Source organism: Rosa chinensis, chromosome 1, assembly GCF_002994745.2.
Source record: "Rosa chinensis cultivar Old Blush chromosome 1, RchiOBHm-V2, whole genome shotgun sequence".
NCBI classification, from domain to species: Eukaryota; Viridiplantae; Streptophyta; class Magnoliopsida; order Rosales; family Rosaceae; genus Rosa; species Rosa chinensis.
The window spans coordinates 68,232,675-68,258,795 of NC_037088.1; the positions used below are offsets into that span (position 1 = coordinate 68,232,675).

General features: G+C 38.9%; 6 protein-coding genes and 1 non-coding gene across 7 annotated transcripts; 4 read left to right on the forward strand and 3 right to left on the reverse strand.

Annotated features, from left to right (window-relative positions):
* Positions 1-85: 85 nt before the first annotated feature.
* LOC112185555 (TOM1-like protein 1) lies at positions 86-3,150 on the reverse strand. Its single transcript, XM_024323815.2, has 4 exons — positions 2,940-3,150; positions 1,631-2,201; positions 1,127-1,372; positions 86-787 (listed from the first exon to the last, which is right to left on the reverse strand). Exons 2-4 carry the CDS (start codon positions 2,147-2,149, stop codon positions 362-364), a joined length of 1,191 nt encoding a protein of 396 aa, XP_024179583.1. The 5' UTR covers positions 2,150-2,201; positions 2,940-3,150; the 3' UTR covers positions 86-361.
* Positions 3,151-9,148: 5,998 nt separating this feature from the next.
* LOC112185565 (peptidyl-tRNA hydrolase 2, mitochondrial) lies at positions 9,149-11,804 on the forward strand. Its single transcript, XM_024323826.2, has 8 exons — positions 9,149-9,433; positions 9,557-9,794; positions 9,878-9,936; positions 10,127-10,186; positions 10,290-10,359; positions 10,496-10,565; positions 11,015-11,041; positions 11,361-11,804. The coding sequence occupies exons 2-8, from the start codon at positions 9,567-9,569 to the stop codon at positions 11,408-11,410; spliced, it is 564 nt and encodes a 187-aa protein (XP_024179594.1). The 5' UTR covers positions 9,149-9,433; positions 9,557-9,566; the 3' UTR covers positions 11,411-11,804.
* A 286-nt stretch (positions 11,805-12,090) lies between these two features.
* Positions 12,091-12,172, reverse strand: TRNAS-GCU. Its single transcript has one exon. It is a non-coding gene; the product is annotated as a tRNA-Ser (tRNA).
* Positions 12,173-12,599: 427 nt separating this feature from the next.
* On the forward strand, positions 12,600-13,417 carry LOC112185574 (probable calcium-binding protein CML18). The gene has a single exon (XM_024323836.2). The coding sequence runs from the start codon at positions 12,859-12,861 to the stop codon at positions 13,372-13,374; it is 516 nt and encodes a 171-aa protein (XP_024179604.1). The 5' UTR covers positions 12,600-12,858; the 3' UTR covers positions 13,375-13,417.
* A 2,961-nt stretch (positions 13,418-16,378) lies between these two features.
* Positions 16,379-17,246, forward strand: LOC121049994 (probable cysteine protease RDL3). The gene is made up of 2 exons (XM_040508511.1): positions 16,379-16,856; positions 17,080-17,246. The coding sequence occupies exons 1-2, from the start codon at positions 16,433-16,435 to the stop codon at positions 17,244-17,246; spliced, it is 591 nt and encodes a 196-aa protein (XP_040364445.1). The 5' UTR covers positions 16,379-16,432.
* Positions 17,247-20,003: 2,757 nt separating this feature from the next.
* On the reverse strand, positions 20,004-22,507 carry LOC112185610 (binding partner of ACD11 1). The gene is made up of 5 exons (XM_024323875.2): positions 22,404-22,507; positions 21,581-21,684; positions 21,393-21,468; positions 21,066-21,152; positions 20,004-20,969 (listed from the first exon to the last, which is right to left on the reverse strand). Exons 1-5 carry the CDS (start codon positions 22,410-22,412, stop codon positions 20,274-20,276), a joined length of 972 nt encoding a protein of 323 aa, XP_024179643.1. The 5' UTR covers positions 22,413-22,507; the 3' UTR covers positions 20,004-20,273.
* A 223-nt stretch (positions 22,508-22,730) lies between these two features.
* Positions 22,731-25,890, forward strand: LOC112185623 (syntaxin-22). The gene is made up of 8 exons (XM_024323889.2): positions 22,731-22,746; positions 22,923-23,210; positions 23,419-23,512; positions 23,796-23,935; positions 24,229-24,303; positions 24,792-24,949; positions 25,041-25,141; positions 25,521-25,890. Exons 2-8 carry the CDS (start codon positions 22,966-22,968, stop codon positions 25,584-25,586), a joined length of 879 nt encoding a protein of 292 aa, XP_024179657.1. The 5' UTR covers positions 22,731-22,746; positions 22,923-22,965; the 3' UTR covers positions 25,587-25,890.
* Positions 25,891-26,121: the final 231 nt, after the last annotated feature.

Consider the following 26,121-nt stretch of genomic DNA (forward strand, 5'->3'; position numbering starts at 1 on the left):
AATAAATTTCTTTCTTTATTTAATTTATGGACTGTTATTGACCGAAAAACTACGGTTGAGAATACCAATTTATAAACATGGAAAGTCGAAGGAAACGGTGTGGGTGTACAGAACATACTCATAACACTAATAGTTAGTTATACAACTCCCATCAGGTTGCTATGAAACCAAATTTAACAGAAATTAATTACACAAGCTGTGCAGAAAGCAATGGTCAATCCGGCAATGTACTGAGAAAACAGGGAACAAAGAGACTAATGTTCATGAATATGAGATTTTAAAGCACCAAACCTCCATGTCTCCAAGTCTCCAACAATGAACACGTAAATAGACATGGAATTAGAAGCTTATAGCAGCAGGCTCAAAAGCTGATCAGGTCATCCTTTGACGGCGGCTGCTGCTTCTTTGGATCTTGGCCTCCTTCCGATGAGCTCCCACCTTTCTTGCCAAATATCATCTCATCGAGATCATCCATCATGTCATCATTGATCCCTGCATGAGGGACACCTCGAGAACCAGCTGGTTTTCTGATCAAGGAATCCTCTTTCGTGTGAATTGGTGATTCATCAGGCTCAACAGCAACAGGTATCATTGCAGGTTCTGGCTGCTGGTGGGCAACAGAAGGCTTTGTCAGTTCTTCATACTTGGATAGAGCTTTACAGATCTCATCATTCACGTTTAACGCTTCAAACAGCAGGGCCTCGTTCTCTCCAGCTGACTCTATAATTCTTTGCACAGTGGCTTGAGACTGACGGCATTGGTACACAAGTGTGGTTGTCAAGTCATCCTGCCACGGGATAAAAGCAACTATCATACCAGTTGTACAACAAAAAAACAAGTTTTCACATCTTAATTTTCAGTTTCAAATAACTAGCTTACCCATGAACAAGGCTTAAATCTCTAGAAATTACAAAGTGCAAAATATAGATACATTTCATCTCGGAGGACATGGCCTATTGAAAATATGATTGTATGAGCAAAAAAGAAAAATGCAGAGTGACAAGCAAATGGCCGTTTGCATAGCCAACCCATTGCCACGAGCACTACTTTGTACAGAACTTACTATAAACCTAAACAGATAACTTTAAAAGTGGAATATGCAAGTGGGAAAACAAGATGAAATTACCTGTAAAGCATCTTGTTGGGGTGAAGAAGAAAAAACAGTACTAAGAAGCTCAATACTGTTTCTTGCAACGTCAAATGCTTCCTTTGATTGTTCAGGGGTAAAGCTTTGCACAGGAATATCAACTGGAATCTGCTGGGAAAGACCAGCGTCTAACTCTGAAGCTGAAACTGAACGAGGGGGAGTGAAAATGGGTGCCAAACTCTCGTTGTCACGACCAGGGAACCGAATACCTCTTGATCTTAAACTCTGGAATAAAATGGTCCAAGTATAACAGTATTAGTAGCATGAAACTATAATACCATAGGAAACCAACAGCTGCAACACACCATGTGATAAGGCCAGAAAACAGCTATTGGAAGCTTTGGCATCACATCATGTATATTGTAAAATATGGTATACTTTTTAAGTTGCTAGAAAACTTTGTCTGTTTTTTCTTTATCAAGGAAGAACTCAATGTCAAGAGAACTTTCACAGGATACAAAACAGGAAAAATTATACAGATACCTTGTATGTTTCCTCGTAAACAGGCAGATAGCGGAGCTCCCCGGTTGATTCTCCCCATGCTTCGATCAGCACCAAAGCCTTGTTGCGATTATTAACAACAGTCTGAGGGTCATCAATCACCTTCACCATCTCATCAAGAACTCTCTCAGCTGCTATCTCTGAGAAAGCCTTCTCACAATTTTTAACAACTGTTTCAAGCAGTACCAAAGAAAGGTACTGAACCCTAGGACTCTTCAACATAATGCGCTTTTTTATTCCACGGATCAATTCAACACTGTTAACTCTTTCAGTATTGATCATATCACAAATCTCAAGATTCAATGCCCAGTCAGGTTCATCAAGTACCTCTGACGTGGCCTCTTCAACGATCTTATCTCCTTGGTTTGGACCTTGGAAAAGCTCCTTCACCTTGAAGCTCACTGAGCTCAAGCCGGCACTCATCTTTCGGCCGACTTCACTCCCTTCAATCTTGAGGCGTTCACCAAAAGCACTCACTTTCTCCATCAAATTGTCACTCATCCTCACAACCTTTTTTTTTTAACTCTAAAACAAAATCCTGCTACACGTTATCCTGAAGTTCACACAAAATTGAAATTATTTACGGTAGCAGACGGAACTGATATGCAACTAAGTTAAAGATGAGTTATCCAAATGCCTGAATAAATAGATAATACAGTCTTCCTTAACAAAGAATATAAGAGCCATTATGTACTAACTGTTCAGAACAAAAGAAGAGGAAGATAAATAAAAGGGAAACTCCAACTCTTCATACGAAGACCGAATTACAATAATCATTTAAAACAAACAAGAGATAAAAATGATTTTCCTCTGTTTCGTCAGGCACCGAGCAGAAGGATATATCATTAATCTGGTTCTTTTCTTCGAAACAAGTACCAGGGGCTCTCGTATTTTTGTGAAACATAGAAGAATTCAAGAATCAAGAAGAAGCAACAGATGCAAGGAAAATAAACCTTAATTAGCTAAACCCTTCACTTTCCCTTTCCAAAATCCCTCGATAATCAAAAACCCAACGGCAAGCATAAGATGGAACTGTTTGGATGCTGATGACCATCTCTCATATGATGCCGGTTTGAGGTCAACAAATCCATAATTTAATTTCAAAATTTATTAATTTTAGCAGTTGATGACTTTTTCTTCTTTTGCTTTATCAAATATCAACAACAACCAAGCAGGAAGAAATAGTAAAGGGAATCGATCAGACTATGAATCGTTACGAAGAAGGAAAAAAATAAAATCGATATTGACTAGAATTGGGGATTGAAATAGGAGTCGAGTATGGAGAGAGTACCTTTTGTGTTGTCAGAATTTGAGAAACGGGAGAGCTGTAGCGGTGGTTGTGGGTTGAAACTTGAAAGTCGAGACTTGAGACGACAAGGCAGGCGCAACGCAACGACTCTCTCAGAGTGAAAGCGAATAAATCTAATAATACTAGTCTCCTTCCTTGGAGTCTCAGGCACCCTTTTCTCTTTCTTTATACGTTAAGCTTGCTCCTGGGCCTCGGGCCTCGGCCTTATGATTTTCGTCTCTCGTGGTTTTGTTAATCAATCTTGGGGAACAAATTTTCGGAATAATAATATGGAATCATGGTCAACGTCAAATTCTTGGGGGCCTGATAATTGGTTCTTCTTCTAAATTTGTACCCGTCTGATTTGGGTTACTTTGTCCCACTATCACGCATAGCTCTAGAATTGTCCAAATATTAGACCATGAATGAATGTGTCCTGTCTCCACCGTCAGGTCGGCTTTCTGGTTCTCCGCCACGTGGCACAAGTTTAAGAGCAACTTCACATGTAGTCAAGAAATTTCAAGGTCGAGAAGTCAAGGCCTAAACCAGTCAAGAAATTGTTCACTGCCACTGGACATAGGTTTTCACCCGTTCTGTTTCTTGACCAGCCAGATTTACTGTTCATTGTTTTTTTTTTATTGGAAAATTGAAATAGATGGTAATAATGGAGATTTATGGATAATTAATGTCAGAATTGAGATTGCTATAGCTTCACTCGCCTCAATAGGTTGTTTTTTTTTTTTTCTGATTTGTGCCCACAGCCGGATCTTGGCTTACAGCTTTCCAAGACTTGCACAATTGAACATCTTCCTCATCTGTCCATCTCCTCCCGGATTCGGTATTATCATCTGAACTTTGATCTCCCTCTTGTCCGGCCACTGGACGTGTGTTTCCCTTTTGTTCGCCCATTTTGGATATAAAAAATTACACACAAGTGTCATTTTGAAACTTTAATTAGCTATAAGGCCATCTAATTTTGTTTGTACACATAAGGCCACTTGCTTCCTCAAATTTCTCTTACCCTGACGATTTTACTCTTCTATCTAAGAAAACTAACTGCTTCATATTAAATTAATCACTCTCTCTCTTCCCCCGATCAAATCCTCTGAGATTAGTCATTCTCTCTCTCTCTCCCCCTTTCTCACCTGCGAAATACTCCATTTCTCTCTCGCCGGCGAAGTACTCCCTCTCTCCACCATCACGTCGGCGATCGAAACTGGAACTGAATCTCCAACGCACGACGTCGTTTCGCGACTGGATCTCCGATGCACAAACTGGATCTCCGACGCACTACGCCGACTTGAACGGGATCTTCGACTCTCTCCTCTTCCTCTCAACTCCACCAACCACATCTCCGTCTCAGGCTCCTTAACGACTCCATCCCTTCACTGTTCCGTCCTCCAAGTCTAGCTCCAAATCGAACAGTTGTCGATCAATATTGCCACAGTCTTCAATTTCTTCTCTGACGTTCTCCCTCAGAATCTACCGTCGACGTTGCAAAGTTAGAGGCTACTGTTTCGAAGTCGAATCAGAGCTACTCCGGAAGCAATGTGCTTCGTGTTTTAAAGGTAACTCACTGTATCAGAGTAGAGATTTGGCTTATTGGATTAGAAATTGGGCGATTGTTCATAATGGCTTCAATTCTGGAATTTTGTTTTGGATGAAAGATTATAGGACTGTTTATGCTTCTTCTTCTTTTTTTGTTCCTTCTAGTTTATAAAGGAATTCATACTGGTAATTATCATCACTAGGAATTGGTGAATCTTTGATGTTGTTGATGTCATCACTCGGCGGCAACCGACTCGGAGTGAGTTGAATCAATTGATGATGTTCCAACTCAGTAGCAATTACAAGTCATGGTCACCAAGTGACTCAGTATTATGAAGAGTCATTAAAGGTTGCATACAGAAAGCTTGATGTATAATGATGGTGCTCTGCTGACGTATTTTCTCTTAGCTTTGGCCGTAATGATATGACAATTAACAATTGATTTGGTCTTACTGTCCACTAAACTCCTCTATGCTTCTTCCCTCTAGATTTTCTATATTTTTGTTCGAATATCTTACGAATCAATAATACATGATCAACAATTGCTTTTTCTTTTTGTCAGTGTTTTGTACAGCTTTTAATTGCTTCTTCTAATCGGAGAGGGGACATATGAAGTCTTGGTATTGCTTGTGTTGTGATGTATTTTGATTGATGAATAATGAACAATTTTTTGTATGTTATTTGTTGCAGTTAGTACCTCCTTATAACTGTTATAGCGACTTTTGAACATAGTGATAATATTTTTCTATGTTTATGTTAGTATCTTTTCAACATGATGTCAATAGCTTCTTTTTTCATTTTCATTATTTCAAGTTAGCAGCTCCGTATAATTGTTCTAGTGGCATTTCAATATAGTGATAGTAGCTTTATGTGTCTATATTAGTATATTTTCAAGCTAATGTCAATAGTTTTTTTTTTTTTCAAATTAGTAGCTCTCTGTAACTATTATAGTGGTTTTCCATCATAGTGATCGTAGCTTTCTGTACCTATGTTGGTAGCTCTCTATGTTAGTGAGAGTAGCTCTCTAATGTTAGTGAAAGTATCTCGTTGGTGTTGGTGACAGTAACTTTTATTGTTGGTGAAAGTAGTTTTTGGTGTTGGTGAGAGTAGTTTTTTGGTGTTGGTGAGAGTAGCATTTGTTGCTGATGAGAGTAGTTTTTGGTATTTGTGACAGTATCTTTTGTTGGTGAGGATATTATCTTTTCGTTTTGGGGAGCATAAGTTTTTTTGGTAAGGAGTAGCTTTTGTTATCTCGCTGGAGGTTGCCGGAAATCTCACCAAAGTATCTTTTGTTGCTAGTGACAGTAGCTTTTGTTATCTCGCTGGAGTTGCTAGTGACAGTAGCTTTTGTTGCTAGTGATATTAGCTTTTGTGACATCGCCGGGGGTTGTCGGGATTCTCATCATAGTAGCTTTTGTTGTTAGCCACAGTAGTTTTTTGTGTTAGTGACAGTAGCTTCTGTGGTTGTCAGAGTTCGGCGGAAGTTGGCCGGAGTTCGCCGGAGGTCTGCCGGAGTTGACTGGAGACCTCGCTGGAGAGAAGAGAGAGAATGATTGTTGATTTTGTACTCTAGTGGCATTTATGTAAATATGTTGATTTTTAATATCCAAAATATAACACCTGTTTTTAATCTAGTGACCTTATAAGGGAAAAAAAAAACTAGCTGGTGGCCTTATGGCTAAAAGAACATTCAAATATGCACTTATATGTAATTAACCATTTTGGATATAAACAAATTTGGATGATGAGATCTATATGAAGAGGAGGAAGAACAAAATTGGGTTACTATGAAAGATAATTTTTTGGATGTGAGATGTAAAATAAATTGTAGGTATTTATAGAGAAATGTTTATAATTTTTTATAATTGTTTTTGTTACCATTTATTAACGTTACACACACACACACACTACATATTAATTGTTTTCCGTTGGATCCTCTTCTTAATTGAAACCAAATGCTGGGATTAATTAACCGTTACTCACTCTATTCAAATTGGACCAACGACTCTGTTGCACGTGGCATAGGTCGGTCCCTTCTTTGTCGCTACGGGACAAGCGACTGGGCGTCAAATCCTGCCTAGTTGTGGCGCCATGCGTCAACGTCTCGTCCTCCACTACCTTCCTTCAGCGCGTTGCCTTCTCCATTCTTGTAGATGACCACCCACGTTATCAGTTGGGCCGAGCTGGCAGATGGTTTGGCTGGGTCAAGAAAAATGTCAACCCGTTGGCTTTTTTCTTAGATTCGGTCAAGAAAGTGTGATTCTTGCCTGGTCATAAGCCCACCGCTGGAAGCTTGTTTTTCTCCTCTATGGTCACCACATCAGCTTTTCCTAGCTGGTGGCCAGTCAAGAAGCAACCGGTGGAGTTGCTCAAGTGGACTAAGTAACTACCATCATTTATGCTTCCTAATAGGAACTACAACATTTCTATAATCTCAACCATTAAAATATCGTCACATGTAGATAATAAAAGAAGATAAAAAAAAAAAATGAATCAATCAGTAAATTACAGAAACCAATTAGATTAACAACAAAAGCCAAACTCAACATGATTGAATATCTCTTTGTAGAGAGAAACCTTAAGCTTAGGGTTTCGTGCGAGCAGCTGCTTTTGCCCGACCATGCTGTAAGCTATTTTCGGCTAGGTGAGAATATGAGATTGTTGACTTTGGAGGTAGGTGTGGGCGTCAAAGGGCTACTCTTCCATCTCTTTATTATGGGCAGTTGTGGCTCGGTGGTTTGGTGGAGCAAAAGCGTCGAAAGGTGAGGCGATGAGTTTTTGTTCGACGTGCATTTAGTGCGATTAATCATGGGCGAGTATCAGGTTGTTGGAGAATTTTTTTTTTCTTTCAGGTACTTCGTGGTGGTGGGGATGGTTGATTAGAGCATGTTCACTCGTTGGGTCACGCACTATTCATTATTTTTTAGTGTTATTTTCACCCTCTGGGTCACAAGTACAATGTATTTCTTGCCCTGGGTCATCATGGTGACCTGCACATTGTATTTTGTGCCATGGGTCACGGGCACAGTGTATTTCGTGACCCAGACAATGAAAATATACACTTAAAAAATAGTGAATAGTAGGTGACCCGGTAACCCAACATGTGAACTTGCTCTTAGGGTAGTTACCCGCTAGGTCAAGAGGTGTGGATGTTGGCACATAAGGTGGCATAAGTCAATGATCTCTTGGGCTATTGATTTGGACCTTTGGTTGTGGGTTGGGTGGGTTTAATTTCATTTGTGCCCAAGTGAATAGGTCTGGTTCTCTTCATGATTCAGCCAAGAAGAAGGGTGCCTTGACACGTTCATTTATTACTTAGTGATTTGGGCTGGACTGGTCCGAGAGTTTGACATACTTGGGCAATTTTGAGCCTTCTATGGTATTTAAGAGCCAATTTTAGTTCATATCGTAATTCCGGTAGAATTGGTAATTATCTTAGGTTTTTACTGATGTCATTCAAGCGGTTTATAGATAAGAATTTGGCTCCTATTTATTTGCTGGGAAGTAGCATTCTGTGTTGTACCATGATCGAGTGTAGACGAATGGAGGGCTAATAGAGGATTTTTCCCTAAAAGAGATGGAGTTATTCTTTGTTTATAGGTTTACTTTAAAAAAAAAAAAAGCTCAAATAGATTTGCAATGAGTTTACAATGCTTAAATAGGAATTTGGTTGTTATCCTGTTAACTTTTATGTTTTTAAGTGTTTGTAGACTCTAATATTTTAATTGTTGATCTAATAATATCAACTTATATTTGAAAAAAAAAAAACCAAATTTGTTATATGCAGTGGAACTAAATTCCAATCAATATAATTGTATAGGAAAAATTTTGTATAAGTGGTTAACTCATGCATAAAGAACAAAGAGTATACCCATGTACGGTCTAGGATTTCTATAAAATACGTAGTCAAAGTATTATTATTTATTTCTTTTTTGCAAAAGAGGCTGGTGCGGCTACTCTCAACTCTTAATTAATGAAATCATAGAATACAAGAAGGGAACATAGAGACTGCAAGAAGTATCAAGAAAACATTTTGAAATTATACTAGAGATCTTAACTAAATCTATGTATTCTAACATGTGCACGAATTAGCAACGAGTGTGTAAGTGACTACTCTATTTAGGGCACGTTTACTTACTTGGAATGAGAGAGAATGATTACGGGGTAAAATTATTCCTATGTTTACTAACATATAAAGGAATCAGAATGATTCCGGGTAAAATTATTTATGCATTTACCAATACATGAAGAAATCAGAATGAGTGTAGGTTCCACTTCTTTATAAGAAATTGATTCATGAATACTCAGGAATTTGATTATGAAAGGGGGGAGATGAGTTTAGGAATCAACTCCTTCGGAATCAATACCTATTCCTTTATTCTCATATTTCAATTGTCTCCGATTCATGATTATTTTCCATTATAAGTAAGTAAACGTGCCATTAGTTTGACATAACAATGACATACAAATGTCAAAAGTATTCTTAAATGTCGACATACCCTCAAAAGGGTGATCGGTCTCATTCAATCGTTGTCACCGGCTCCTTCTAATTTTCTGTAGGACTAATGGGTCTCATTCCATTCTATATTAATTTAATATTGGAACAAAAAGGTCGGTCGCCGGGGTGGAAAACCCAAATATAAAGCTAACAGTTGCAGATTTGTTTGCATAATCTACAAAGTGAAAGTGAGAAGGGCTCAAATATAAAGCAGCATAATCTGGGTCTGGTGCCAACTTTAAGCCCAGTTAACTTATCACAAAGGGTAACGGCCCAGCAGGGTGCCAGTTGACGATTAAATCTGTCGACCCCCCGCTGAACCCCCAAACCCCAATCCCTCTTCTCTCCTCAACTGCACCGTCGGTGGGGTGGGTCTCCGCCGTCCGATCTAGGTTTACTGCCCCGATCATCGTTGTTTAACTGAATGCTCCATCACCTCAACGCAACTCAGGTACTATTCACAACTCCATTTCCATTAACCTCAGTCACCTCACGGTTTGTTTCCGCCTAAAGTTTAGCATGTTACGTTATACAAATGATTAATCCTCACTCACTTTGTTTTGATTTTGGGCAGAAACTTGGAAATGATGGGTTTGGGTTGGGTGGGAGCGATATTAGTAGGAGCAGGCTGGCTTGCTTTGGGCTATTGCTTTGGCGCGCGTTACCCTCCTTCTCGCATTTTCGTCTCAGCTAGAGCCGCCAGACTAGCCAAGCAGAAAGCTGTTGCCAGTGACGGTGACGGCAAGAAGAAGAAGATCAAAGACCCCCTTGACATTGAAAAGCTCGCTGACATTCTCCAAGATTTCAAAATGGTATTACATTTCCTTGCCTTTGGCAGCTGATATCCTGCTAGGTTTTCGCTTACAATTGGTGCCCTTGGTCACTTTCTTCTCAGGTCTTGGTGGTCAGGAATGATCTGAAGATGGGCAAAGGGAAAATTGCTGCTCAATGCAGGTACAATTAGCTACTTTTGCCTATCTGTCTTCCCTTCCCTAAAATGCTTGATTATTTCATGAATCGATAACACGACTCCTTTTTTGTTAATTAATTACTATACAGTCACTTTAATTGATGTTGCATTTGTTTTGGCATCAATTGTATTCCATTCTAATTCATTATTCGAATTCATGCCTTCATTGTTCAGTCATGCGACTTTGGGCCTCTACAAAAAGCTCCTCCGTCGGGCACCAAAATCTTTAAACAGGTAGTGCAACACACTAACTATTGGATTTTTCTATGTTAAGGAATATCAATATTTGCGTCATTTCCTCTTTTATGTACTGTAATGGTGTTTTGTTGATATGCAGGTGGGAGATGTGTGCACAACCTAAAGTTGTTCTAAAAGTAGAAACTGAAGAAGAGATGCTTGTTTTGCAAGTAAGTGTTCTGAGGATTATTTACAATATATTTTTGTTCTAGTCAATCACGTGGTATCAGCAAAGCTGGAAGTTTCATAAAACTACTGCCAATGCATTTCTACAGTTGATGATGTCATTCTTATTGATTTTGACAGGATAGAGCAAAATCACTTAACTTACCAAACCATATTACAATTGATGCTGGGAAGACTCAGATTGCACCAAGTGAGTTGAGATTGATTGGTTTTGTTATTTTTGAGGTTTTGGTAATGTTTGTTTGAATACTGTGAATGAAATAAATACAGTGGTCGTTTGTTTACAAACAATAACAAAGTTGCACTGATGAGTGACTGCCGTCATCAGAATGTGAGAAATCATAAATGAAGGGGAGTAGTATGAATTTCAAAACTCTGGATGAATGGACATACCAAACTTTAAGTAACCCCATCCTCTACGACACTTTTTAGGCATAGTTCGCTATTAGTTAATGAGTTTATTGTGATTGTTGTGTTATTGCTATGATTTCTTGTACTATGTGTACTGATGCAAACATATAGGTTGTTATTTGTCTTATATGTTCATCATTTGCGTTCATGAATTTATATTCTTCACCATCTCAACCATTTGAAACTTGATATCCAAAGTTACTTACATGTTCCTATATATTCTTACAGATTCAAGGACAGTGATGGCTATTCTTGGTACGTTTCTGTTCTCCCATGTCAGGAATTTTACGGTCAGCTTTTGATTTGTATACAGAGTCATCCATTAGGTCTGGAAGCCTGTTTCTAATAAAGTAGATCAGAAGGTCCAGAATAAATAATAAAATAAAAAATACAATGCTAGGATAGCCATTTTTTGTTGATAGGAAATCAGATAGCACTAGTTTTGACCTTGGATATGAATTATGATGTAGCATATTGAATATTTCATCTTGTCTGACAAAAAGTATAGATGTTCCAGATCTTTGAAATTTCCCTTCTCTGTTTGTCAATGATTTATTCTGACTCTCGCTTGCAGGACCGATTGAAGTGGTTGATGATGTAACAGGTGGACTGAAACTCATGTAGTTGATTGGTTTAAGTGGAGTTGCTTATTTTCTGAGTGTTTTAAGGACATGGAAGAGAATGGCGTCTTGGGAGCTGCAACATTAGCCATTGGAGAGAGTATGCTTCCAGTTCAATATTTGAAGATTCAGTTTATGAAGGGCCTGAACTCCACATTTAACAAACTTAGGATGATGACGAAAAATATCTCTGAGATGGATCATTCAAAATTGTGCCACATTTAATATACTAGAAGGATATTTCTCAGGATCTCTCTAGTCTTCTCTCCTATATGCCACATTTACGTGGTAAAAAATTGGACACCGTTTTTGACATTAGCAGCATTCTCTCCTGGTTATGATACGTATCTGAAATGTTGTATTCTCATTGTTTAGATTCTTGTTATGTTTTTGGATAATGAAATTGCTAGGGCCAGTTAATGATCGATGAAACCGTGAAAGACATCGTGGTCTGTTACAATTTAGGCTGTTCCAAATTTGCCTGATCACAGAGAATCTGCAACTGAACATGAGTAGATGGGCAATGTCTCATCGACCGCACCTACAAAATTGATTTACAGTTACCGTCATGGTTTATGTGGTTTCTCATCCCTTTATGTCTAGGCATGAAAATGTAAGAGCTCCAGCACACCACAAAAAACAAATTTAGGCACAACTGATAAAGAGAGCCCAAGATAAAAAGATCGTCGCCTGAGAGATTCGAACTCTCGCGGGGAAACCCCATGTACTTAGCAGGCACACGCCTTAACCACTCGGCCAAAGCGACGTTATTGCTCCTGGACTGTTTCCATATTTTACAAATTGTGGCGGTTCAAGTCCCTCTATCCCCAAAAAGACCTGGTTGCCTCCTCCTTCTAGATTGTTTCGTCTCTGATACGCAGGTCAACCATTGACTTCAATATTGTTAATCTATTTTCCGCCGGCTACCATTTTTGTTGAAATCCTTAAGATTTTCCTTTCAATTTTCGAAAAAGTAAAACTATAAGACCGATTCCAAATAGTCTCGAAAAGAGAGGTCACCAACTCACTATTTCCACTCGCTACTGGTCAGCATGTTTGAGCCTCTCTGGCAGTCCTTTTCTCTTAGTCAACTTCTCCAACCTTACTATTGGTCAAGTGGGTTTGTTGTCACGTTAGCGACTCCGTTATGTATTTTTGGATAGATCAACAACACCACTAAGAGCTCAGACAACGTTGTTAAAGGAGAAACCGTTGCAATTTGCCATTTGATTAAACTGAGCTTGTTAATTTACACTATCAAATTAATCATCAATCACAATCATGATCATGCACATATATCTGATCAGACGGGTAACTTGAGCCAAACATATTAGTACAGTCGACGAACTTTCTCTGTAACTCTACATAGTACATGCATGTTTGTAGATATACTCAAGCTGTGATTGATCAGAGCGATTTAGGTTGCATTTGGAGCCCTAGCCAACCAAATTAATGAGCGCCAACAGAAAGCAATCAGCTCCGGCGCCGAAGCTGGACCACGAGCAGATCGCGGAGCTGCGAGAGATATTCCGATCGTTTGACCAAAACAACGACGGAAGTTTGACCCCTCTGGAGCTGGGGTCGCTGCTCCGGTCGCTGGGGCTGAAGGCGAGCCATGAGCAGGTGGAGACTCTGATCCAAAAGGCTGATCGTAACGACAACGGGCTGGTGGAGTTCTCGGAGTTCCTGGTGCTGGTGAAGCCTGACCTATTACTACTGCAAGGCGGCATGTGTCCGTACAGCGAGGAGATGCTGAGGAACATGTTTGACATGTTCGATAGGGATGGTAATGGCTACATCAGTGCCGCGGAGCTGGCCCACTCCATGGCCAAGCTTGGCCACGCGCTCACGGCGGAGGAGCTGATTGGGATGATGGAGGAGGCCGATACGGATGGAGATGGCCAAATCGATTTTCAGGAGTTTGCAAGGGCCATTACATCGGCGGCGGTCCATAATCGTTGGACATGAATGAATCTAATGTAAAATTATCTTGTTATTGTGTTTTTCATTTTTGGGAATGCATGTAATAAGAAATAACATAATTTTTCATGTCTCGCAGCATTTCCAACGACAACAAACGTGGTTAGATGCATCACCCATCATTTTAACCTATGTCGTTGTTCCAAGTTTCAAACCATGCTTTATGAATTGTTTGTAGCATTCATATAGATATAGTACGTACAAAACGTAAGAAAAAAAATAGATATATATGTAGCTTAGGGGGAGGATTCAAATATGAAGTGTGTATGTGTGTGTGAGATCAAAAAAATATGCATTAAAACTTTGGGAATCAAATTGACGTTTGTTACAAGATGAAGTGGTGATGAAATTTCAGTTTTTCTGTTTGTTGTTTCAAGAAAATGTGAGATTGGGATCAGATCAATTCTTGTCCCATTCTACAAAAACCAAAACATATGCATACTGTTAGTGATCGATCCGAAAGGGATATATATGCTACACGTATGTATGTAATGAATGCATGCAGCAGTTGCTAGCTAGCTAATGAATTAGCCTAGCTTGATCGGTCTTTTGCATATACGTACATTGCAGGAATCTGAGCAGCTACGGTTTGGTTGGTGCATTACCAGATATCAGTTCCATGGATGCCCTTGTCACCATGTGAGTCGTTAATTGTACTTCACTACTTCCTATGCCCTTGACAGTCACAACACACATTAATACGTATTACTAACCAATTGTTGCTTAATTGATCTTGATCATGATGTATGCATATGTTTTGGTTTTTGTGGATGATCGATCAGTGATTTGCGCGATAACGGCTTAGAGGGTCCTATTCCTGAGTTTCTTGGCTCCTTGCCGTATCTAAAGCAACCGTAAGTTGATATATGTTTCATGGACTAGTATTTCGTTCTTAATTTGTCAAATTAAACATGCGTGCTTGCATTGCTGCAGGGATTTGTCAAATAACAGATTAATTCAACGGAACCATACCGAGTTCCTTATCAAAAACTAGTGTAAGTACGCATACACTAATCTATAGCAGGTAGCTAGATGCCTAGATTAGTGAATTAGTGTTTTGATTTTGGGCGATATCAATTACTCGTGAATAAGTTAGTCTGATACGTAAGCATACATATATACAGGGTGACTGGTAATATATTGTCTCTCTGGAATGTCCTGTCCACCACCACCACCACCACCTCAACCTACTCCACCAGCGGAGACTCCACCGGACTCTCAGCCTGATTATCAGGTACCAGCGCGCAGCACCAAGCATTCCACCCTTTATATTATTGTCAGGAGGCCGAATCACACAAAGCTAGTCCTCCACGTACCACGCAGTGAGCTAGCTGCAACACAATTGTATCTACTATTTATGAGTGAGTTATGGTTGTACAACTTTGTAATTGCAAGCAATTTATTTTCATGATTACGCGCTTACATCTTCATGTGCTGTTAATAATATGGATGCTCAGAGTAGGTGTTTTATTAGTTCCCGGCATCAAAGTAGCCAGCTGCTAACTTGGTGCTGACATGACATCTCTATGATTAATTTGTTCTTTATTTCATTGTCAGTCCTGCGCACTGCAATAGTGTGCTACGGAGACATATATGAGATAATCAATGTGCATAAACCGAGAGAAACATGTACTGCTGACCCTAATTAAGTTAATATATGCATGTATAATAATACCTTCTTCTTTTTTTTCCCGGTAAATCAGTGATTCGGTTGATGGTACTGGAATCAGGCCTCTCTGTATCCTAAACAACAATTTGTGTTTAGACTTTCTTCCATTCGTGTTCATGATGATCATGTTGTGGCTGCTTATCTTTGTGCTCTCTTTTGGTGTCCCCCTGCATCGTTTCCTGATTAAATTTTGTCTGTGCAGAACAGGTAGCTAGCTGATACATTCCTATTTGTGCTTCTGCAAACAATAGCTAGCTAGTCTCCCTGTGTGTGTATATATATAGGATCAATTCTTTGAACCTTTTGAAATGCACAAAATCCAATCAGATCTGCTCATCTTCATGAGGGTCAGATCTTGCAGGCCACTTTTTCACACTTTCAGTAAAGCTAATTAATTTATTAGGAGGACCGGAGGAGATCATAATATATCTGAACCTTTCTTCATTGTGGCCAGCCTTGTGAACACTTCTTAGTTCTAATTTTCATTTTTATTAACTGAATCGACTCATGAATAGCCAAAAGAAGAAAATTCACTCATCAATCTTATCTCAATATCAGTAATATTTCCAAGAATCCCATAGCAGGCATATTATATAAAAATAGAAGTCATTCAATAACAGCTTTATTGCAGCAATTCCAGTTGTACAATACAAATTCTAAATGAACCTGGAAAATGTACTACTACTACAGTACTACACTAATCTTGTAGATGGTAATAACACAAAACCATATACTGCAGTAATCACAACCTTATCAAAACTGAAGATCAAGCCTCCTTCGGGGGCCAGGTTGCTCATTACTCATTAGTAGCAGCTGAGTTTTGGAGAATGGACTCGACGGATCTAAGAACCGCCTTCCAGTTTATTGCTTTCAGCTTTACTGTCTTCCGCTTTATTGCCTTCAGCTTGACTACCTTCTGCTCTATTGCCTTCTGCTTTATTGCCTCCCGCTTGACTGTCATCCGCTTGACTGCCTTCCGCTTTAGTGCCTTCCGCTTGACTTCCTTCCGCTTGACTGCCTTCCGCTTTATTGCCATTTTTATCTTCCTCAGCTAAAACCTTTACCTCATAAGGCCTCTTTTTTTCCTTTTTTTTTTTTTTTTTTTTTTAGAGAATTTTGTGGAGCACATGTACGAAGGTAATTTGGATCGGACTTCTTAATCAACTTGGATTGGGAAACCATAATGGACAAGAAGAGCTCGAGAATTCAAAGTCAATATGGATTGTGTTTTCTCCATCAAATTGGTTGAGAGGAGGATTTGTAAGACAAGACTATATAAAGACAAGAAAGTCACATTGTAAAACACACACCCTTCACCTTCTCTTCTCTCTTATTCTTCTATTTCTTCTCCCTTTTCGATCTCTTTGAAATCCAAGAATGGCTATTGTTCAAAATAAAATAGTAATGTTGGTCATCACCATCATGCTCGGGACTTTCATGCTCGGGACTTTGGCAATTACATCAGACCAAGTACTACCATCTGAAAAATACAAGAAATCCACGATCAATATTACGCAAAAGTTTGAAGAGTGGATGGTCGAGCATAATCGTGTCTACTCCAATAATTCAGAAAAGGAGAAGCGTTACGAAATATTCAAGAAAAACTATGAGCGAATGCGAGCCAAGTATAATAATACTGAACCTGAGCTGAACATATTTGGTGATAAAACCGAGGATGAACTTCCCAAAGGTGGCATGAAAATACCGAAGATTCCTTACTGTTCTTTGTTTCATTATTTTGTTCCTGAATACAAAATTTCGGTATATGAAGGAGCTGTAAGAATTAGACGGCAACATGGCGGTAAGAATTATAATTACGTCGCAACTACAGTGCTAAAGAATAAATGATCAGATAGACAAATAGTTCCCACCTACAAAAATTTGTTCCGTTTCTTTTGTTCTTCCAATAAATTTATTTTCTGAAAAACAAAAATGATCAAATAGACAAATAGCTGTGAATTTACTCCAAGCAGCTACTGACGTGTATTTCTTTTGATTTTTTTTATCACATATATGCACGACAGGGCAGATGCTTTATGTGGATAAGCCATATGAAGATGACACAGACGGGACAGAGGAAGATGACATAGACTTCTGGTTAGTGAAGAATTCTTGGGGCACGACCTGCGGTAGAAAAGGTGGATACTTCCGAATTAAAAGAAATGTGGATAAGCCAGGTGGTTTTATGTAACATTGGCCTTCCTACCCGTTCATCTCTCGCGATCACATCCTCCAAGGGTCTAGAGTCCTTGGTACTTGAAGCGAGTCCACCAAGCTGCAACACATATTTATCAAAGTTCTTTTTCTTTTTTTCCTTTTTTTTTTAGTTTTATATTTGCTATATTGGAACGGTCCAAATAGTTGCAGCAAACCTGAAAATAATTCAATCATACTAAATATATATAGCTTTTCAATTTATCAAAGTTTTTTGTTTATTTATTTATTTATATTTGCTATATTGGAATAGTCCAAATAGTTGCAGCAAACCTTAAAATGATCCAATCATACTATTCTCAATGGCCTTGTCCTAATAACCAATTGCTAAATTGCTACATTTGCACTTACTTACAAGACCACAAGTTCAGTTTCTAAGGAAGATGAAAACATCAATCACATCACGCATATAATCAAAATTTGCGCAATTAAACCTTGATCACATATCCTAATTCATACTTTACATTTTTTTTTTGGATAGAAATTCATATTTGCAGTTGCAATTGTATATCTAAATAATCAAATCAAGCAATTTGAGTGGATATAGGAAAAGGTTCAGATTGACAAGAATGGATGATTCTTCTTCAATTGAACAAATCATTGTTTGCACAATTCAGCTCCCTAAATCGATTCCCAAGGCCCTGTTGTTCCAAATATATCAAATTCAAGTAACTGTAACTGGCCATGTAACTAGTCACGTAACTGACCATGTAACTGACCATGTCACTGACCAAGTAACTGCCCATGTCACTGACCAAGTAACTGCCCATGTCACTGACCAAGTAACTGCTCATGTCACTGACCAAGTAACTGGTCACCTGCCCATGTCACTGATCATGTCACTGACCAAGTAACTGCCCATGTCACTGACCAAGTAACTGGTCACGTAACTGACCATGTAACTGACCATGTCACTGACCAAGTAACTGACCATGAGACTAAACGGGATTGGATAATAGGTTAAAAAAAAATTTGTTTTAATGATTTGCCGTTTTATCCGTTTGATCAACTGAATTAAGATCCAACGGCTGGGATGGTTTTGTCCCGTTTTGTCCCTTTATTTTCGTCCCGCAGGTGAGCGGGCCTGGTAATTTGACAACTTTTGCCCACTAAATCATCTTTGAAGGAAGTTATCGAAACATCCATCACTCAAGTGTTTTAGATATTACTAATAAAAGCGACGTTGTCTCATTCTAACCTAAATATGAAAGCATGCAATAAAAGTGCATTCTTAATTCTACAAACGCCTTAACCATTCTTATGATTCCTTTTTCTTCTAAGCTTTTGCCTAGCTGCAGAGAAAACTTGGTACCAGTTTGACGATGTAAACCTTCTTTTCCTTGTTTTCCTTGTCCTCTGGTTCTCTCTTATGGAATTTTTCATTTGGTTCGTTCCAAGCTTGGCTCTTTGCAGTTTTGTGCAGTACGTGACACTGACGAATTGGTCTCCTATGGCCAACTAAGTGAGGATGGTGGCCGTTTCAAACTTGGTTCTGTCATGGACAAGAGACTAGAAATTTGTTGCTCACTCTGCAAAAGCCCATTGGGCTTTCCTCAGAATAATCTACACGTTACATGCTCAATAATTTCGTCGTCAAAACTTCACTTGGATTCACTTCATAATGAAATATTGCAGTCTCAAACTGGGAAGACATCAGCATTCAGCAGGCATACGTGTTCTGATAACTGACATTTCATCAGTTGATTATCGAGTGATTATCAGGTACCAGCGCGCAGCACCAAGCATTCCACCCTATATATTATTGTCAGGAGGCCGAATCAGACAAGGCTAGCCCTAGTCCTCCACGTACCAAGCAGTGAGCTAGCTGCAACACAATTGTATCTACTATTTATGAGTGAGTTATGGTTGTACAACTTTGTAATTGCAAGCAATTTATTTTCATGATTACGCGCTTACATCTTCATGTGCTGTTAATAATATGGATGCTCAGAGTAGGTGTTTTATTAGTTCCCGGCATCAAAGTAGCCAGCTGCTAACTTGGTGCTGACATGACATCTCTGTGATTAATTTGTTCTTTATTTCATTGTCAGTCCTGCGCACTGCAATAGTGTGCTACGGAGACATATATGAGATAATCAATGTGCATAAACCGAGAGAAACATGTACTGCTGACCCTAATTAAGTTAATATATGCATGTATAATAATACCTTCTTCTTTTTTTCCCGGTAAATCAGTGATTCGGTTGATGGTACTGGAATCAGGCCTCTCTGTATCCTAAACAACAATTTGTGTTTAGACTTTCTTCCATTCGTGTTCATGATGATCATGTTGTGGCTGCTTATCTTTGTGCTCTCTTTTGGTGTCCCCCTGCATCGTTTCCTGATTAAATTTTGTCTGTGCAGAACAGGTAGCTAGCTGATACATTCCTATTTGTGCTTCTGCAAACAATAGCTAGCTAGTCTCCCTGTGTGTGTATATATATAGGATCAATTCTTTGAACCTTTTGAAATGCACAAAATCCAATCAGATCTGCTCATCTTCATGAGGGTCAGATCTTGCAGGCCACTTTTTCACACTTTCAGTAAAGCTAATTAATTTATTAGGATGACCGGAGGAGATCATAATATATCTGAACCTTTCTTCATTGTGGCCAGCCTTGTGAACACTTCTTAGTTCTAATTTTCATTTTTATTAACTGAATCGACTCATGAATAGCCAAAAGAAGAAAATTCACTCATCAATCTTATCTCAATATCCGTAATATTTCCAAGAATCCCATAGCAGGCATATTATATAAAAATAGAAGTCATTCAATAACAGCTTTATTGCAGCAATTCCAGTTGTACAATACAAATTCTAAATGAACCTGGAAAATGTACTACTACTACAGTACTACACTAATCTTGTAGATGGTAATAACACAAAACCATATACTGCAGTAATCACAACTTTATCAAAACTGAAGATCAAGCCTCCTTTGGGTGCCAGGTTGCTCATTACTCATTAGTAGCAGCTGAGTTTTGGAGAATGGACTCGACGGATCTAAGAACCGCCTTCCACTTTATTGCTTTCAGCTTTACTGTCTTCCGCTTTATTGCCTTCAGCTTGACTACCTTCTGCTCTATTGCCTTCTGCTTGATTGCCTCCCGCTTGACTGCCTTCCGCTTTATTGCCATCTGCTTGACTGTCATCCGCTTGACTGCCTTCCGCTTTAGTGCCTTCCGCTTGACTTCCTTCTGCTTTACTGCCTTCCCCTTGACTGCCTTCCGCTTTATTGCCATTTTTATCTTCCTCAGCTAAAACCTTTTCCTTTGTCTTCTGGCTCACTTCATTTGCTGTCTGGGCAGCCCTATTATAAGCACCGGTAGCCCATGCTGTCCCAGTTAATATGTAACGGTTGCTCATGAGTGCAGATCCTGCAGTACTGACCGTTTGCCCTGCAGCTGAATATGCAGACTTTGTCTTCTCAGAGACCTGAAACTTTTCATCCATTTGCCTCAGTTTATCGTTTACCATGGATGTGCCGGCACTAAGTTTCTCACTAAAACCAATCTTTTGGTCCAATGTAGCAACTGTGGCTGTAGCAGTGGAATAGATCTGGTGTTTCTCATCAAAGGCTTTTGCCTTGCTAATAGCATCTTTTCCCAAAATGAACCCTTTTGCTAGCATGCTGCTCACAACATCCTCTGCCTTTCGGACAGCATCTTTGGGGCCACCAGCATTTACATTAACTGTTGCCTGTGGAGATCATTGAAGAATGTTGGTGACAATTTTAACAGTTCTATATAGCTTTCAAGGAAAATTTTAAAATTCCTAATCAGAAAAGGATATTACGGCTGGAAGTGTTGATGCCACAGCAGCTGGCAGCTTGTAATCTGCAGCCATATCTATGGTAACAGGTCGATCAACTATAGTCGCTCCCTAGAGACACAAAGATGCTTATATGGATGAGGTGACAACACAAGTCATGAATATATAATACAGGAGCGGTTGTAAGTTTTTAGTATAATCCGAATATCAAATTCCACCCAAATCAGAGCAGATTGCAGCATCTGATCAAGATCATCATCAAATTATTACAATAAACAATTTGCAATCGCAGGACAAACTATGAGGGAAAGGGGTGAGAATAAAATCAAATGCATTGACAAATGAATTCACCGAAAGGAGGATCGATGTGTCTGCTCCACTGGCATCCTTGAAGGTAACATATGCAACCTGAGACGTCTCATTGTAACTGCAATAACATAAAAAATAAAAAAAGGAGCAAATGTTTTAGTCCACGGATGTCATGTACTATATACTCCTATTCAGAAATCTGAAAAGAGAGAAAGAGAAAAGAAGCCAACCTATGTAGTTCCACATATTCAACTTCACCGGAGAAGGAAAAGAATTCTCTTAGATCATGGTCCGTTGCTCTGAGGGAGACGTTGTTAATTTTCACTGTCCTTACCTGTCATGGGGAACAACCAGCAGCAAGGAATTAGATCTCAGCGTGTCCATATCAATTTATAAAAAATGACCTTACGTGAAATTCATAGCTGGAAAGCATGTCACCAAGCAAATGCACCAGAGGAAATATAATATTCAGATCGATAACTAGAAAGTTGTAACAGCGCGCATTGGTATGAAATCCACTAATAAATATATAACAATATTGTAGTAATAATAGAAGCTAAAAGTTTCCAAGTAATGGATAATTGGATATCAATAATGGCATTAGAATTTCTTCGATCAAGCAACAGGTGAGATATTTATAATGCCATTGTTCTAGGAATCGCTCTAGCTAGGAAGAAGCTTTTCCTGTAAGAATAATGTAAGCCATTATGGATCGATAAGTATTTTCTTACGGGAAAGGCTTCTTCCTCATTAAACATGCATATCAAGATTCAAGAACAAATAGCATGCAGAAAGCCATGTAGTTGTAGCTAATCCATGATCAGAAAAGAAAATGAACAAGAACGAGGCGTGAAAAGAGGTATAGGGCTGAGTCTGACGCTTCAATCAGTGATAGAACCAAAAAAATCCAAGGATAGAAAAGAAAGGGGATCAAATAATGTCCATTTGGTAACGACGTACGTCTAAGAAAGCAAGCAAGAGATGAATAAGGTAATTACTGATCATTCTGAAAAAAAAAAATTTGGAGAAGGAGTTAGAATGAGCAGAACTCACCTCCTCCATCAAATTCAATGCGTCTGTATTCGCAGGTTTTGCTTGTGTCTCAGGAACAAGAAGAAACAGAGAGAGAGAGGCAGTCGGTTACTTTAGGAGCATATGCGTGGCAGGAATCAGGGTCCCTGATAGGTGACGTCAGGTATTTTCTTGGGCCTAAGACGTATTAAATAAGTTGGGCCTATTGGCCCATGATGAGATGATTTGGCGGGGGTGAGGTGGGGTGGGGTCCTCGTCTGAAGGGACAGACGGAAGTTTCTTGGTGTGCCTTACGAGCTTTGTTTGACTTGTAATTTGAAGTACTGGTGAATTCTGAACTAGAAAGCATTCGAAGAATTGAAAGGTAAATTGAAAGCCTTAGCAGACCAAAATACATCTCGCTTCCTTTCCTTCCAACCAACGAAACTTCTCTCTCTCTCTCTCTCTCTCTCTCTCTCTCTATCTCTAGTTCTCTAGTTCCTTCCTTACAATCGAATTGAGTCTTATCAAAATCCAATTCCTCTCCTGTGTCTGAAGCAGCAAATTCGAAGAAGAAAGAAAGAAAGAAAGAAAGAAAGAAAGAATGAGTTTCAGAGATCTGGAGTCTGGTCTGCCTCCGCAACGACAAAGACAATCCTCGCTTTTGTTGAAGAAGAATTCTTCGTCCTCAAAGAATTACTATGAGAAGAACAAGGAGGAGGCGGAGGAGGAGCCGTCGCGGGCTGTGGCCGCTGGGATTTTCCAATTGCAAACCGCCGTCTCCTCCTTTTACCGCCTCGTCAATTCCCTCGGCACCCCTAAAGACACCCTTCAACTCCGTGACAACCTGTCCGTCTTTCCCTCTTCCTCTTTCTATTTTGCCTTTTCTTCTCTTTATATCATTCTTTTCTTTTTCAACTCCATATACATTGGGATTTTCCTGTACATAATTCAATGATTTGTTTTGTTGTTTCGAAATCGAAACAAAGGTCTTGATTTCCTTCTCAATGATTTTTTTTTTTTTTTTTCATAAAAAAAAAAATTACTTTCCTCGCAGGCATAAGACAAGGACACATATTGGGCAGTTGGTGAAAGATATCTCAGCTAAACTTAAGCAAGCTAGTGATACTGATCACCATGCTGAAGTTAGTGTAAGTCTACCATTTCACTCACTATATCCACTATACATAACACTGTTCTAAGTTATAAGGAGTTCAGTTCTATGTATTCTGTCTCTCTCTATATATGTACATTATAAAGCTATCATCTTTATTGTTTACCTTCCACAATCTCTCCCCACAATATACCGCTTGGCCAAGGCACAAATCTCTTTGGTTGAATATTATCATATGCATATTGTCAATTTAAGTTTCTTGATCCCATCAGATCAGCAGAGCATGGGTTTCACATCAAAATTCATGTTTAAACCTGCAGGTTGTCAAGAAGATTGCTGATGCTAAGCTTGCAAAGAATTTCCAGGCAGCTCTTAAAGACTATCAGAAGGCTCAAAGGCTTGCTGCTGAAAGGGAGACTGCATATGCTCCTTTTGTTCCCAAACAAGTTCTCCCTTCCAGGTAGCCCACATTTTACCAAACGAAACACACAACATACAAAATGGGATATTATTGAGAATCAAGATTCTGTAAATTTAAGCAAAGTTAAGCTTACATAACCAATGTCACTCTATAATCATCAAATGCCAGTAGTTGCCTAGGATCTAGTGCCTAATTACTAATTCTCAGTTAAAGCTCGTACCTCGTTCCTACTTACTAATTCTCTATCTTGCGTGAATATGATTACTGATAATTAATCCGACATTAGTATTTATATATTTGTTGATATATGCCTTTCATCATATATTGTGCAGTTATTCTCCCCACGAACAAGAGATGAGTTCAGCTAGAAGTCCCAAGCAGCAATCGCTCCTTCTAGAATCAGAAAGGTGGGTGAATAAATTTATTTACATAAATTGGCAGCTCTTTGCCTGGAGTTTGTTGCAGCTTGTCGCTATGGCATGTGAGCAGTTCACAAAATTGTAGTGGTTTTGATTGTTCTCTTCTCTCAAAGACGGGCACAATGATAAAATGGGCGTGTTGTTTTCAGTGATTGCCATTTAGTTACCAAAAAGGCCAGTTGGGGGATGGGTTTTCAACAAATATAAGTTGTTAGTTTCTTGAAATTGATGTCATATGTCAAAATTATTTTAAGCAGGCAGTGAAGCCAACCTACAATATCCCAAGGATCTAATTTACTCATTATTTTGTTGCATGGGTTCCATTGAGCTATCTCAATGTCTGCATACATCTTGAGGACAGAGAATGCATCTTATTCCCAGTATTTGGGACCTGCCTTGCAAACTGGTTATGTCCTTTAAGTCTTAGATCTTTATAATGCAATTAATAACTCGAGTTAGAAATCTATTGTGTGCAGACAAGCAATTTTGCTATCAGACAATGAGATTGCATTCAATGAAGCCATTATTGAGGAAAGGGAGCAAGGGATCCAAGAAATTCAGCAACAAATTAGTGAGGTTAATGAGATTTTCAAAGATCTAGCTGTCCTGGTTCAAGATCAAGGAGCTCTAATAGGTTAGCCCTGTACCTGTTTATTATTGAATTTATTGTATACTATGAGTCTCTAGGACTCTGTGCCTTACCTTGCATGATGTTTTCTTTTCAGATGATTTTAGTTCCAATATTGACAACGCTCATTCTGCAACTGCACAAGCTACTTCCCAACTTTCAAAAGCATCCAAGCTCCAAAAATCAAATTCATCCCTGGTAATTTTTAATATATGCCTATTTGTTATTTTCCATAGTTTTATTTTATCTCGAGGCCATTGTCCAAGATTAAGATGCAATGGAGGTGATATTGTTGGTGAATTTATTCATTGTCAGAAACACAAACATGTTTACACTTAGTTTTAGTGAGATTGATTCATCTGAGGGATGACTGACTAGTGATTGACAAAATTTTGGGAGTATTTATATTTCCTTTTGGAGGGACGAGCATATCGCTTATTAGTTATTTATATTCCTGTATGTTTTTTTTTTAATATCTTTTGTTTCACTGATCATCAGATTTTGCATTTGAAATAATTGCTAATTGCTTGCTTTCTTCCAACCTGAGAAGTAATCGATATAATGATTGTGTGTGCAGACCTGTTTGCTGCTGGTGATATTTGGAATAGTCCTCATCATTGTCCTTATAGTTGTTGTTGCTTGAGCAATGCATTTCTATGCCCAGTGAATGATCACACAAGTCCTTGGTGGTGTTTCCTTACAAGAGCTCTTGCTGTACAAGTTGAACGTGATTTTGAGCTTCACCCACCTCATCTTCGTGTGGCTGTGTCCTCTTGTGTAAATACAGATAGGATGCTTGTTATAATAATCAATCCTCAGTTTGTAGTTGGGGTCTACAAGCCTCAAAAGAAAAACTACAGCATATACACCAAATTCATTCCCCATTTGTATCAAAACTTTGAGATATTTACAGATCATGGGAAAAATGGAACTGTTTTACCATGCTTTGTCTACTTGTTATGGAGAACATTAGAGTTGAGCCGTAGCTTTTTTCATCGAATCCAATGGTTGAAAACTCTGGAGCACGGTAGAATTTTCGCCAATTGGCCAAGAGACAAGAGACAAGAGAAAGAAAAGAAACAACGTCGTTTTCAGTTTGGAAAGCCCGTTTCAGCCCAAGGAAGACCATCTAGAAGACGGGCCACATGTAACGTTTGAGTCCAAAGTTTTATAATGAA